The following is a 14,302-nucleotide window of genomic DNA, read 5'->3' as shown; positions in this document are numbered from 1 at the left end:
AATTTCCGTGACTGAATGATGACCTGTTGGTGAGATGTGCCATTTTTTGTGCACTCACATGTGAATCGGTTTCAACTCATGAACAAGAGTCATATTATACACCATAAATCGATATAGCGCATCTGTTTGAGATAGAAACACACTGTACAGTACATCCTCTATCTTACAGTACCAGTCATGAATCCAGCTTATTCACGGGATCGTGATGACGAGACCACCTCTGGGCAGACTACCCCTCGCGCCAAGCCAATTCATCACGATGATACATCTATATATACCCAGTATACACATTTATCTACATTCAATCCAGAAGAACAATTTACAAGCGATACGGTATTGAGCCGTTTTCTATGATTCAGTTCCTGAATTTACCATACGCATTGAAGAAGCCCATTCGAAGTCCATGGAAGTAGACTGGATCAGGGTGTTACACCATACCGGTAATGCTAGGTCTAACAAAGGCCCGAAAACGTCAGAGAAATGTAGGGAGATTTGGTACTCTGCTGGAAAGACTATCAAGGAGTCATCTGAATCAGATCGGACCGATAACGATAACGATAGTATTGTACTCGGAGAAAACGGATTACATCCAGATATCGATATGACGCTTTCAAATGATGAAGCTTGTCAAGCCGCTTTAGCTCATCTAAAGATGTTCGAATGGATTGAGAGGAGAGCAGAGTCTAATTTGCCGGTGTAGGAATCATCAGGGGAAAAGAAAATAATACGTAGAAGGAAAGAGGTCACCTTGTCCTGTAGAGTACACAGTCTGCCCAGCATGCACGCCTTCTGTTGTCAGGCAACTCCTTAAAGTACGGATGCGCAACATCTAAGTTATTCATTTCTAGTACACTGAATCTGAGGTTGCTACTTGCAGTCGTTCAGCATGTTGATCTCTCCTATTGCAAATGCTAATGATAAACTATGTCCCGCTATGTATGCATTTTCCAGATGATCTATGAGCTATTCACCCTAGCTAATTCATCCTTCACCGCACCTACTACCAGATCATACACCCTACCTATCGTGCCCTCTACGACAATTCCATTATCACCTATCTTCTTGACCAATACTACACTTCCAGATTTCACTTTTTCCTCTGGAGGAGTGAGTAATCCAGGTCCACACAGTAGGGTTCCTTCACCTGCAAATTCAGATGGGATCGAAGGTTTCAATTTGGTAAGATTCGATTTGAGAGAGGTCAGTCGTAATGTACCGATATACAGTGATGATGGGATTGAAGATTTTGCAATATGATATGGTACAGGTACTTTCTTCTTCGTTGTGACCACCTCATTGACATCTGTGTCTTTGGCTTCTTCCGGTTCAGCTTTGACTTGCACCTGGTCATCTTGAGCTGTCTCTTCGGTAGCTTCTTTCGCTGGCTCGCTAGTCATCTCCACATCTCCATCTTGGCTAATTTCGACTTTCTTCTCCGCCTGTTCTTCCTCAATCGGCAGGGGTTTGACCAGTTGCGAACTTTCTAGTACTGGAACGGTAGATCCAGGTGCGAAAGCGATTTTACCATCTATCATGGCTACTTCATATCCTTCGAATTTGGACCATTTCTTGGTCAATCCAGCCGATATGGTATCGCTCAGAGTGATAGAGTACGACTGAACGTGTTCACCTATCTTCACCTGTTCTTCCGTAGCAGGAACGAATATATCTCGAGTAACGCCAGAGACAGAATTGAGGTAATTCACCAGGGACGACGTGATCTCTTGTTCGGATCGAACAAGTATCTAAGTGTGACCAATGAGCAAGGTTAGCTATACGAGTTCACCGAAGACGAGATAAAGTGATTGGATTCACCAGTTTACGAGGTTGTAAATCCGATATGATAGTTTTGATGGATTGACCATCATGCAGACCTTCCATATCCACAAAGAATATAGATGCTCGCAAGTCGAGATTGAGCTGTTCTGAGATATACTTTGATGGTGGTTCGGGTTGCACTTTCTGCAAGTACGGAGATAGCAGTAGAGGTGTCAGCAAGTGCTCTAATTCGTTATTGATCGGAGTATAGAAAGACCAAGGAAGGATATATCAACCCACCTGTTTCTCTTCCTCCTCCTCCTTTTGTCTCTTCTTCTCCCTAACCTCCTCTGTTTCGCCCTCTTCTTCAATTTCCCTCCCCTTCCTAACCCACTGACCGATATCCAGTCCCTCTCCGTACGCATCAATCTTTCTTCCCCTCCTCTCCAAGAACGGGAACATCCTAAATCTGGTCATTTCGCCAGGTCTATTGTACACTCTCATCTGTTGTCCTTTCACGTATATATCAAATGACATTGTCCTATTGACATCCTCTCCATCACCCGCAAATGCATTAGCATCTTGCCGTCTCTTCGTGATGACAGGAGCCATGATTCCATCATCTTCATTAACATCCGATTCACCCGATTCCGACTCCGAGTCAGATTCAAGATCATCAGCTTCTAGCATCCTTTTCGATCTGTCCAACGCTGCTTGATGAGCCGCTTCTCTTTCTTTAGCTAACCGTTCGTTCTCAAGGTGCGCATCTAACTCTGCACCAGCTAGAGGAACTTTCGAATCCATCTCTATCTGTAACTGGCCTTTCAATCCTCCTAGTTTCCCGATCTTCCCTTTACCCCACTTTGACGCTTCTTCTTGTTCCTGCTCCCACCGCTGGTACAGATCTCGAGCTAAAGTGGTATCCTCTCCACGAGAGGTGAGAAGGATGACATTCCCTTCCGTGCTCGCCATAGTGGTGAAGAGGAACCGTGACGGACCGTGAGACATGGATGGGGGGATGGCCAAGACAAGTTTGGGTCTCATGAGTGGGTACGCCTGAAGGAGATCGGAAGGCGTCAAGAAGAATTGCACATGTCTAATCAACCATTCACTCATGAGCTTCATCCTTGATAATCGAAGACAGCAGTAAAAGATCGTGCGTACCTGAAATCCAAAGCACCGTATTCCGATCCCAGAGCTGCACCAGCATTTCTCCTCTTCTTTCTACCTTTCTGACCACCAGCTAGATCTCCTACAACCACTTCTTCGCCACCAGATTCCTTGACCACACCCCCCATCCATTCTATCAAGCTCCTAGCAAACGAAACCATATCTTGTCCTGTTCTGCTGACAAGGCATAAGGGGTAAGGCCACGGGTCGCTGGAAGCTTGCCACCGCTTATTGGTAGGATTCAACTTGAACGTCCAATGTTGGTCAAGCAGTATCAACAGTTCCAGTAAACGTGGTGAGGGGTCACAAGGTAGAAGCACGGAGTGATTCGATTCAAGAGTGGAAGTTACAACATCTATGTATAACAATTGAGCTTCGGTATGGCATGAGCTAAGAATATGAGTGCTCACCTAGCAATGCTGTTTCTCTTTCCCTTCTCTTGGGGTTGACCACCTCACTTCGACCTCCCTCCACGATCAACAGATCAGGTCGTAACACACCTTCAGCATATCCTGTTGGACCATTGTGACCTATGACATTCACATAAGCATCCTATCATATCTCATATCCCACAAGGTGAAGATTGACTCACCTCCAACCATACCATCCAGATGCCTCTCACTTGTATGATTGATCCCCACAGCATATAGGATCGTACCCGACGTGGGTGAACGAATCTTGAACAAAGTTCCTCCTAAGGTATGACCGGAAGGGAAAGGCGTCAATAGCAGATGTGAGAGATCGCCTACATCATGACCGTTAGCGGATACGTAATTCGATATTGCGCATGCACCTACCACCAAGATGTAGAGGTTGATTATATCTGATAGCCTTTATCCAGTCAAAGGCTTCGTGGATCTCTTCTACGGTAGGCACAAATGGCCCTCTCAGTGGTTTCTTCCCCTTATCCAATTTGCTACTTTCTGCTCCATTTGCACTAAGTGAACTCCCTTCATCCACAAGACATTCCGCTCTCCATGATTCTACTTCTGCTAGACAGACCACTCGTCCCATCTCCACCGTCGGCTGAGTAGCGTATACAGGACATGTCAATCCCCATCTTGCTCTGGCGTAAGGATACAGGGAGAGGTAAGTTGCAGGAGAGTGTGATAACAATACCAACGAGAGTGTGGGTGCGAGTCTGCAAATCAAGCGCAAGGATAAGTAAAGTCGTTGTTTCCGATGCCCCAGGTAGCGGCGTGTTTGATTGACTCACTCTCTGACTTTTTCCTCGTACTCCCAATTATCCTGCAACGAGCTTGCCCGATAATCCCTCTGTCCCAAGTCGAGCAGTATCCTCGCCTCATCAAGCTCTAAAAGGTAACATATCGGTTCTGATGAGGAGGAAGCTGCTGCAGAGGAGGACAAGGGGGTGAGGGTGATCATGGTATCAACGAGGGTCCTTTACACCACTCTCAAGACAGACCGAGAAAGCGATGCGAGGATCTGGATAAACCGAGGTGATGTGATTCCTGATGTATTGGCCAATATCTGTCTGGTCTCTGCGATAGTGGGTGATTTGGCGATAGTTATGTAATTTTATGAGAGTGAGTAAGACCAGGAGAGATGAAAGAGGAAGAATGTGGAAAAGGGGGTGTTGGGATCAAGGATTAAGGATCAAGGATTAATCGGTTCCTGAGTTTGAAAGTGTAACACACAGGATCATCCCATCCCATCCCATCCCATCCCATCCCATCCATCCATCCCTCGAATTGTGTGTCGCTGTGCAACGTTACAACATGACCTATAAAGCATTGACAATAGCACAGACATCGTAGAACAAAGACCTAACCCCCCTTCTCACCAGCTTCAACTGTATCTCAGTATATTACTATGCGTTGAACACCATCACTCACTGAAAACCCCTCCGCGACCACCCATTTCACCTTCCGTAATTTCAATCATTTCCATCACCCCAGTATGGGCTCACCGACCAAGCAGCATTTCTATGCCTCGCGGCCGTCCTCTCGTGCAGGTTCTCGACCGACCTCTCCACCCACGCCTGCCGAGGTACGCTCACAGGCAGTCGCAAAGCTGAAAAGAGCAGCTTCGTTACCTCGACGACCGGATGGACGTAGACCATCCCTTGCTCAAGCTATAAACGCTGAACACAGCACCGTTACGAATCACCACACCGCACAGATCTTCAACACCCAGAATGAGAATACCAACACGTTGAGTGATCAACAACAGCAACAACAACATGCTGGACCATCCACACTTGACGTTTCTCCCAACCCATCTGAACCTCAAGAAGTACTATCCCCTTCACCTGTAGCGACAACTTTCGACCACAGCAACATGTACCCTTCACCTACTCCCGGACCAGCGATGCAAATGCAACGATCAGTATCGGCAAATTCAACATACCATATGGCATCTCCTATGGGGCTTCATACGCCCCCAGCAGCAGATTGGGCAGCTATGCAACTCGCTCAATCCTACCTTCCTTCCTTGACCCCGACAGGTCTATCACCCAACCCATACCCTCACTCTGTACCCATAGGCGTAGGACGTAATACACCCAGTCCCCTTCCGACTTTAGGTGAATTAGCTACATTGCAGAGGTCCAATTCCAATGCAGCCAGAGCCCATGCTATGTCAAAGCTTACTGGCGGGAAAGAAGCTCCACAACCTGAAGATGAATTTACGTTATCTACCCCTTCACGCGTCAACCTCACCAGAGCAGGTACGTTAGGTGGACCAAGGATGTTAGGTTTGGCTATCAACAAATCCCATGCTGCCGAAGCTCCCATGGAGGATACTTCGCCTGTTTTGACTTTGGCAGAAGCTAGACCTAGGTTACAGAGGAGCTTTACCGTTTCTTCCTCGAATATGGGTGAAGAGAGGAGAAGTGCGGTAGGAAGGAGGATGGTGGAGAGATTAGCGGAAAGAAGAGCTGCGAGACAGAAGGAAGAAGAGGAAGTGAGGAAATTATGGGAGGAAAGAAGGGCTCAAGCGGAAGTTGTGGAATCGGAACAACATGAGGACCAAGATGATGAAGACCAGGATATTCCCGGCGAGGAAGATGGCGACGATGATGATAAATACTACGACGAGAACCAGGCGCAAGAATATCAAAATCAGCATTCTCATGAAAATCGCGATGACCATCATCATGAAGCTCAACCGGACAATGGAATACCTTTATTCACTCGACATTCACCTCAGGAACCACCTCAACCTGAATTTATCCCTGCTCGTGGCGGTGATCTACTTGCCGCTGGGGCAGCGTCGGGTGATAGACCCATATCGAGGGTCACCATGATCTCAACTCAAGAGCCATTCGAATATGAAGATCATCTCCGAAGAAGTCTGTCTAGTAGGACTGCTAGAGGTGCAGTTGGTACTGCAGAACCTTTACCTTCCATCGTAACCCCAGAACATGATAATCAACAATATACCGAGAATCTCGCTCATACCGACGTGCAAGTCTCCGATGAACCCCTTCTCCCTCCGAAACCCTCATATGCTACACCCACTCGACCCGGTCATGCCCCACAAAGCTCAACCTCGACGGAAAGCACCATACAGGGATCTCAATCTCCGGGCGCATCAACATTAAGTGGTTTAGACTCAATGATGTTCGTCATGGGAGGTTCTTCACTTCCGGGATCAGCGGGTTTAAGACCTCATGGAAATGGCCAGCATTGGCCTCAAGAGGTTCACGAGGGTAGTGAATGGGGAACACCGGCGAAAGACCTGCATCGTGAGTGATCGCTTGGACTCATCAAAGATACTGATGTAGGGATGCTTTTGCTGATGTACTTCATTCCCTAATGCAGAAGCCACATTCACCGACTCTCCCATACTCCACAGTCCGGCTGAATTCCACCAAACTCAAGTCCCTTTGACTGAGGGCCCTGTCGATGATGAAAGTGATCTCACACCTCCTTCTCGTACCACCACCCGCACAGATAGTATGATGTCTTGGGAAGAAGTTGGCGGTAAAGAAGATCAGGAAATCCGGGTACCTACCGATAAGACGTACCATCAGAAAACCGGTAGTTTTTCTGCTAAACTCAAGGGCAGTGTTAGATCTGCTATGAAGAAGAGAAGTCAAAGTAGAACATCTATCACTAGCTTCACTCAGAGTCCTCCAGCTAGTCCGATGAACCTTCAGCCCGCTACTTTCAGTCGACGAGGTTCCGAGTCTTCCACCTCGCCCTCTTACTCAAAGGAGCATAGCCCGAGACACCAACCATCTGTCAGCTCTCTGTCGGCATCAATCGCGCCTGATCCTCAAGCTGCCCTGCTGCTGCAACATCAGTTATCAAATGATCCATCCCAAGTTTCGTTCTTACCCCGAGCAAATCTCAATGATCCCCGAATCATGAGCGCCAAACTGTCTCCTTTCCCCGGTATAGCACAGCTGGAACGAAAGAATACTGATGGTACCTTAGCACCGGGCGAACCTCCTAAACTTATACATCAAGTTTCCGATTCCGCCGTACCGAGTCAACAACGCGCTACACCATCAGTAGTCCAAGAGTCTATCTATGCCTTACCACTTCCCGCTACTCATCCAGATGACAGACGCGCTTCAGCCGATAGCGCCACGAAAAGAAATTGGTTATCTAAAGCATTTGGTCATTCTACTTCCCCAAGATCATCAGGTAGTGTATCTCGTGAGAGCTCTTCACCTGATGTCGCAGGAGAAGCTAGAACGTTGGGACAAGGAGCTCAAATCATCTCTTCGGATGTCGATCCCTTCGCACCTCCTCCACCTCCCCAGCATACATTAGGTGTGAAACCTGCCAGGCATAGATCGGCTTCGCCAAGTGTGTCTGTCGTCCCTGAGGTCAGCGAAGAAGGATCAAGATTTACTAGATTCATTTCGATGCGCGGTGAGAACAATACACCGGCTGTACCTGAACAGATGGAAGAGGATTTAGATCAAAGGTCGAAGGATGTTCTCACTCGGATGGATGCGGTGTTGGCCATGGGTCCGGATGATCCTGCTAGACCGGAGATATTGGACGATCCGCCTAGAAAACTGTTATTGTCTTCTCAAATACTTCAGGTAGTCAATACACATGTAAGTGACACTCGACTCATTATCCCTTCGCTTTCTGTGATTGCTGATATATTGGTTACGTGCAGACCGTCAAAGACCGTTATCTCTTCCTTTTCAACGATATCCTGGTGATTGCCAAGCCCATCATTTCGCACGGCATTCATGCTACACTCGATATGAAATATATTGTCAAATCAATAGTCTCCCTTGACAGATTGGCAATATCAGGATTCAACGAAGAGCCCACCGCTGAACCACCTCGACATCCAGTAGTGACCAACTTCATCGAACGTTTCGCTCAAGATCCCGTTTCAGCTTGTGCCTATTTGGTCGAAAGGAGTAATCCAAAAGTCGATACCGTTACATTAGCCTCATTGATATTCAAAACACCCGAACTGGATAAAGCTCAAGTAGGATACCTGTTGGCAAATAATGATAAGCTGATGAGGCATTTCATCGATCGATTCAATTTCTCGAATATCCGGATTGACGAGGCTCTTAGAATGTTCTTACTATCTGTGAGAGTACCTACCGAACGTACATCTTGCGAGAACCTTTTGAGAGGATTTGGATATAGATATTTCGAAGCGAACCAATCTCACATATCTTACGATCGAGATCTTGCTGCTGAGTTGTTATTGAGCATTATCCAATTTAACGATTCCTTGTACGGTACTTTCGGATTCTCTTTGCCCAACCATGCGATCAACGAAGAAACGTTCGTATCGGCATTCCAATCGAAAGATCCTCGAGGATTGGTACCGGTGGAATTGTTAAGTGATATTTTCACTTCAGTCAAACAGACTGAATTGGTACAATCGCTCGATCCGTCCGAAGAAGTTGGTCGGTCAAAGGAGATCGCTATCAATCCTAGAATACCTTCAAAATTGTCATATAATACTTGGTCAGACAAGATTACTATCTCCATACCGACTCCAGATCCATCTTTCAAGATCAAGCTTTTAGGAGAAGGGCTGGTGTTTGAGCCTCTCTTGTTGGACTTTGCCAATTCGTCAGAACAGTCTTTCAGATTGAAGGGGACTAGTCTGGGCGTCAGACATCTATTGTTCAACAGAATAGGAAGTAATGCGTAAGTCTACTTACATCTCAGTTTAAAAAGCTCATTTCGCTGGCTGATATATTCGCTAATTGCTTGTTTGAACGTAGCGCTCTGTATGGTAATCTTGGTAATACCCGATTATTCACCATCGAACGAGCATTCATGAAATATACATTCCACGTATCGTTCACTTCTCATTTAGGCCTGAAGAGGAAATACTGTTTCAGTCTGAATGATCTGGAAAGTAAGAGAAGATGGGGTAAACTGCTATCTAAACAAATCAATCTTACCAAACAAACTAAATCGTCGGCTATCACAACGGTTCAAGAGAAGATTAGACAAACAGCTGAAAATGTTTCGATCCAAGTGTTAAGAGACGCTCTGATTCCTTCGGAATGGAAATCACAACACCAACCAATAGATGCTTCCGCCATGATCTCGAATGGTAATGGCTGTAGAGTAGATAGTAATAATAATAGAGGTAGAGATAGATCAAGTGCAAGTAAAGAAAAGACAACTAGATCAGGTAGTGTTTCCATTTCATATACCAAACCTTTAAAGGAAGAATACGATCTAGGTCCATTGGTACCTACCAAATCGACTAATCCGCCTCTTGGATTGAATGGCCAAGAGAGACAATCGGGTATAATGGAGATTCAAACTGGGAAAGAACTTGTTCTGTTGTGTAGACAGAATAGTCTCTTACCTGGATTATTAGGATTGTTACATTCTGCTAAAGAAGGTGCGGAAGATGTAAGATCGTTGAAAAATGGGAATGAGATCATAGAGAGGAATGATTCGATTAGGAATAAAGGTTTGAGAGTTTAGAGAAGCTACAGTCAGGTGGTGGTCTAACGACTTTTCATGAAGATCTCATTTTTCTTTTGGTTTGACCTTGATAACTCAGATTTTTCTTTGTACATTCTTTTGTAATTATTCGTCATTACCATCGACTTTTCTATATTGTATATTGTAGGAATATTGTATATTGGAAAATTCGTATCAGTCAACCATTGTTCTCGTTCTGTGCCACATCAAGACAAGTGAAGGATTGCAACATTTTAAATTGCATAAGGTAATACATACTGCAGCAATACTACACCAATATCAGGATAAAGTCCGTATATATAAATTACATGTTTCATGTACAGAACAGGAGATGTTAACTCGTATCATTCGAGTATACACGGGTCCCCCCGAAGAAGCCAAAAGACTTAATTATAAGATATGATAGTATTTTAATTTGGGTTACACTTTCTTAGATTTGGATTGAAAGAACCTCGTAAACGAAGATGTCCTCTCTCCCATTTTAGGTTTTGCCGAACGAGGTGAAGGAGGTTCTATAATTGTGATTGATCTATTTTTGGGTAAAGTAGAAGAATTTTGAGTTTGAACTTGAACCGAGAGTTGTACTTTGTTCTTGCCCTTGTTTGCCAATCCATCAGATTGAGGGAACTGATAGGATTCATTACCTCTACCGCCATCTCTCTTTGTTGTCGATGCTGCGATTGGGGTAGTAGTGGTGGCAGTGGCTATGTCAGTGTGAGGAGGGAATGTGTATCCTTGTTTGACCGAATCATTGGAAATAGGGAATGAAAGTCCTCTAAACAAGCTTGGTCTTTGACTCTGTACCGATCCTGATCCAGATCCAGGTGGAGATTGTATATCCGTAGGGTATCTCTTCAATCCAGGTTTGTTACCACTGACATTCACCTCCTTGGGAACGGCATTCGAAGCCGAAGGGCCATCATCCAAGACCAAGTGCATATCTTCTATAGACAGTACCTTTCTTGCACTTGATCGGTCACCAAGTCTGACTATTACCTCCTCCTTAGGTTCAGAGGTATCTTTGAAAGGTAGTACTTTTGCCGCGTCATATTCAGGCGATGGAATTGGTCTGCCTCGATCTATTATCATGTTAATTCCTCGAGGCGTCTTGGGTGACCCAGAGCTCTCAGAGGCGAAATAGCTTCTCGATGTAGTAGGTGTGATCATCGGATCATAAGGCCCGGAATTTGGGGTAGTGGACGTAGGTGATAGTGATGTAGGTGAAGTAAGCGAATTCATTGAAGGGAAGGTATAAGATGGAAGAGCGATCGAAGAAGGTGCATTGGCTCGTAATTTGTGTCCGGGTACAGAAAGTGGAATTTCTTCAGACCGTACTGGATTAGTCGACGTTGAAGATGAAGGTGCCACTTTGGGACCATCAATGACGATTTGAGGTGCCAAATAACCATATTCACCTATACTGACTATTGAAGAGTTCCGAGAGTCATTTAGTACAGACTCATTACTGGTTGACGGTCTACCCGGCTTCATTCTCGTATCGACCTCGGACGACTTCCTAGTTGAAGATCTCCTTGTACCGTTTGACCCTGACATCCTCCTAAATGCACTTTCCTTGACCAACGACATCCTTCTCTCGGCTAATGAGGCTCTCCTAGAAGCATCGTTGATATCCGAACCATTGAATGATCCACTCCTGGTAGTTCTCCTAGATCCTATGCTCATACCAGGGACTAATGAGCTTCTTCTTCTTTCACCCAGAGAACTTCGTCTTGACGATTCGCCGCCGTCAGAGATTACCGATTGACGTCTCAGACTTTCTCTTAAAGGAGATACACCAAGAGGTGTAGTTCTGGCTAGAGGGAACGATCCTGCCGCTCGAAGCTCCAATGCATGGATGGCCTCCTTTGAGGATGATGATGTGGTTACATGAGGATTGGAGACCGATCTAGCTAGACCTGGTCGTGGTGGGGCAGCACCGGGCGGTACACCCACTGTGCGCGGTGCGACATAACTGGTGATCGCTCGGTTGAGTGAAGGTCTACTTGGATCTCGTAAGATTGCGTTGGGCTGAGCTGATGGAGGAGGAGTACCGATCCTCTCAAGGGTAATATCATCTCGGGTGAATGTGGGGGCTTGTAATAGTGATGATGGGCTGACTGACGATAGGTCCAATCCATTATCATCCGGAGCTACAGAGGTAGGAGCAACTGCAACCGACTCTAGAGGGTAATTTGAGAACAAGGCAGGAAGGAATGCGCCGTTTCTTGAATCCGGTGAAGGGACATACGATTCAGTATGGATTTCGGAATCGTCATCGTATTCCGTATCGTAATCTTCCGTACATGATGACCAAGCTTGGTAATCCCATGCACCATCTAAATCATCCTCTTCATCACTATATCCATGAGTCACTTCCACCACCTCTGAAAACCTCCTTCGAAGCAAATCTAAACTAGCTATATTCCTCAGGCGGGCTTCTTCCATTGCATCAATAAGAGATGAATTTCTACGAGATCTGAACATTGCCGATGACAGCGCACTAGACCTCCTTCGAGTCAAAGAATGTTGACTTTTCGCACTTGATCTTCTCCTCTGTTCGGCCAGGTCGAAACCTAACAAGCTAGGATTTGATTTTCGACGAGCTTCGAAAGGCAATTTGGGTGCTTTAGTCAATGACATAGAAATTGATGATCCTCTTCGACTATCTAGACTTCCAGAGAAACTTCCCCCGGCCCTCGAGCTAAAACTTCCCCTGGGGGACATTGATATGACCGATCCACCAGCTGATAAAGCCCATGACGGCCTTCGACCCATACCCCACCTGGGTACTTCCTCATCCTCTTCTTCTTGTTCCCTCACCTCATCGTACTCTTCCGCTTGGATCTCCTCGTGGCTGTTATCATACTCGAATGCTTGATCTAAGGGGAAAGTGGGAGATTGAAAATCTGGGGACGTCTCAGAATATGATGAGTCCGGTGAATGAACTGCTGAAGGTACAGTGGAATCCAGTGGGTCAATCAATTCTTGCGAGTAGATGGTTGATACTGGAGCTCTTGTCCACGGCGCAGGTGCGAACCTGTGGAAGATAATCACAGGCATCAACAACATTTCGAAGGTCGCAAGAGATCAGATAGGTTACTTACGTTGCAGCAGACATATCGATTGGCATGTAAGCCAGATTGGGCTGGTAGTCGATGGAAAGGTTTGTGAATTTGTGCTGCTGTCTTGCAAGTTGATAGATGTAAGATGGTGAAGTTTGATATGACAGGTATTGTTTATGTTGTTTATTCGATGATGATTGATATAAGCAGTGAAGGATCTCGACGGTTATGGGGGCCGAAAACGAAAAAAATTGATGCTTTTCGAGGATGGTGATCGGAAAGAAGCGTGGGATTTGTGGGATAGATGATGACGAGCGAACGGTTTCAACTGACAAGACTTGTATAGCTTGAATTGGATAATAAACTTTCATTTAGACATCTAATCAGGAACAACGTTCAATGTCCCAACGTCTATCGTGGTATTTTTGGCAACTGTACAAGACGTATTCTGCATGGTTGCCAGACGATAAGTAAGAGTACGACAGGATAATTGATATAGGCCGATCAATATGTCTTAATGACAGGACAAAAAAGCCCAAAAAAAGCCAGGAATGTCTCACCGATAGGGAAGTTGGTAACTTATCGTTATTCGGGTAAAGTCAAGTCCCTCAACCACAACCACGTAGATTTTCTTTGAGTTAGGTAATTCATCCGAGACAAGACTCTGGTAACGATCTTCGAATGATCTGATGACGTGGTGTAATGGGAGACAAATGGCTGATACCTTTTGTGGTATATCCTAAGTTCTTGTAGCGTTTGTAGCGTACTTCGCCAAAAGCATGCACATATTTTCGATGATTTGCTCGGTGATTGGAGGGAAATAGTGGGTGGGAGGGCGGTCATAGATCCCCGAACAACAGCAGCAACAATGACTTCTTCGCTTCTTTCTCGGACAGCAACGAAGTAAATATTTTCCTTTTCGGGTTTGAACAAGATCGACAGATTACGAGACTGATCGACGTGAATTAATTCTTCGAGATCTGAACAAAGAACATTCCTCACAAACTGGCAAGTTGCCTATTGCAGAATGACAGCTCATCCCCAGGACAGTCGGGGTGGGCGGATGCACAGGATGAGAACACTTGTCATATGGGCGCCTAGTCTTCAGGATGAGAGCAATCAACCCGCAGGAACAAGGTCAGACTGTGAGGATTCAATCTCCGTTTCTTACCGAAATCAGTTTTTTTTCGTTTTTCGTCTTGTCTGTCTCAGGGCTTAACGAACTGATCGACAGGTACGAGTTTCTCCGTACCTTATCAGGTACTGTACACTTTGTTTACGCGTGGCAAGGTGTTCATGCAGGCCACGTATGTATGAGGCGTTCTCAAAGCGAATAGGCAGTCAGTCAGAAGAGTGCGTGGTACTCACCGTACATCCACAGGCGCTTTTCAGACAGGTTACAGACCA

The 14,302-nt window shown here is 45.7% G+C and overlaps 4 protein-coding genes across 4 annotated transcripts; 2 read left to right on the top strand and 2 right to left on the bottom strand.

The window, feature by feature from the left end:
* Positions 1 to 403: 403 nt before the first annotated feature.
* Positions 404 to 700, top strand: L199_004037 (uncharacterized protein; the record flags this gene model as incomplete). The annotated part of the gene is made up of 1 exon (XM_064889765.1): positions 404 to 700. One exon carries the CDS (start codon positions 404 to 406, stop codon positions 698 to 700), a length of 297 nt encoding a protein of 98 aa, XP_064745837.1.
* Positions 701 to 956: 256 nt separating this feature from the next.
* On the bottom strand, positions 957 to 4,314 carry L199_004036 (uncharacterized protein; the record flags this gene model as incomplete). The annotated part of the gene is made up of 8 exons (XM_064889764.1): positions 957 to 1,745; positions 1,816 to 1,962; positions 2,059 to 2,854; positions 2,923 to 3,283; positions 3,339 to 3,458; positions 3,521 to 3,673; positions 3,726 to 4,069; positions 4,145 to 4,314. 8 exons carry the CDS (start codon positions 4,312 to 4,314, stop codon positions 957 to 959), a joined length of 2,880 nt encoding a protein of 959 aa, XP_064745836.1.
* A 534-nt stretch (positions 4,315 to 4,848) lies between these two features.
* On the top strand, positions 4,849 to 9,833 carry L199_004035 (uncharacterized protein; the record flags this gene model as incomplete). The annotated part of the gene is made up of 4 exons (XM_064889763.1): positions 4,849 to 6,637; positions 6,714 to 7,966; positions 8,032 to 9,035; positions 9,113 to 9,833. 4 exons carry the CDS (start codon positions 4,849 to 4,851, stop codon positions 9,831 to 9,833), a joined length of 4,767 nt encoding a protein of 1,588 aa, XP_064745835.1.
* A 420-nt stretch (positions 9,834 to 10,253) lies between these two features.
* Positions 10,254 to 12,963, bottom strand: L199_004034 (uncharacterized protein; the record flags this gene model as incomplete). The annotated part of the gene is made up of 2 exons (XM_064889762.1): positions 10,254 to 12,870; positions 12,938 to 12,963. The coding sequence occupies 2 exons, from the start codon at positions 12,961 to 12,963 to the stop codon at positions 10,254 to 10,256; spliced, it is 2,643 nt and encodes an 880-aa protein (XP_064745834.1).
* Between the last annotated feature and the right edge of the window lie 1,339 nt (positions 12,964 to 14,302).

Source organism: Kwoniella botswanensis, chromosome 1, assembly GCF_036426115.1.
Source record: "Kwoniella botswanensis chromosome 1, complete sequence".
NCBI classification, from domain to species: Eukaryota; Fungi; Basidiomycota; class Tremellomycetes; order Tremellales; family Cryptococcaceae; genus Kwoniella; species Kwoniella botswanensis.
The sequence above is the reverse complement of the archived record's forward strand: the minus strand, read 5'-3'. Positions and strand labels throughout refer to the sequence as shown.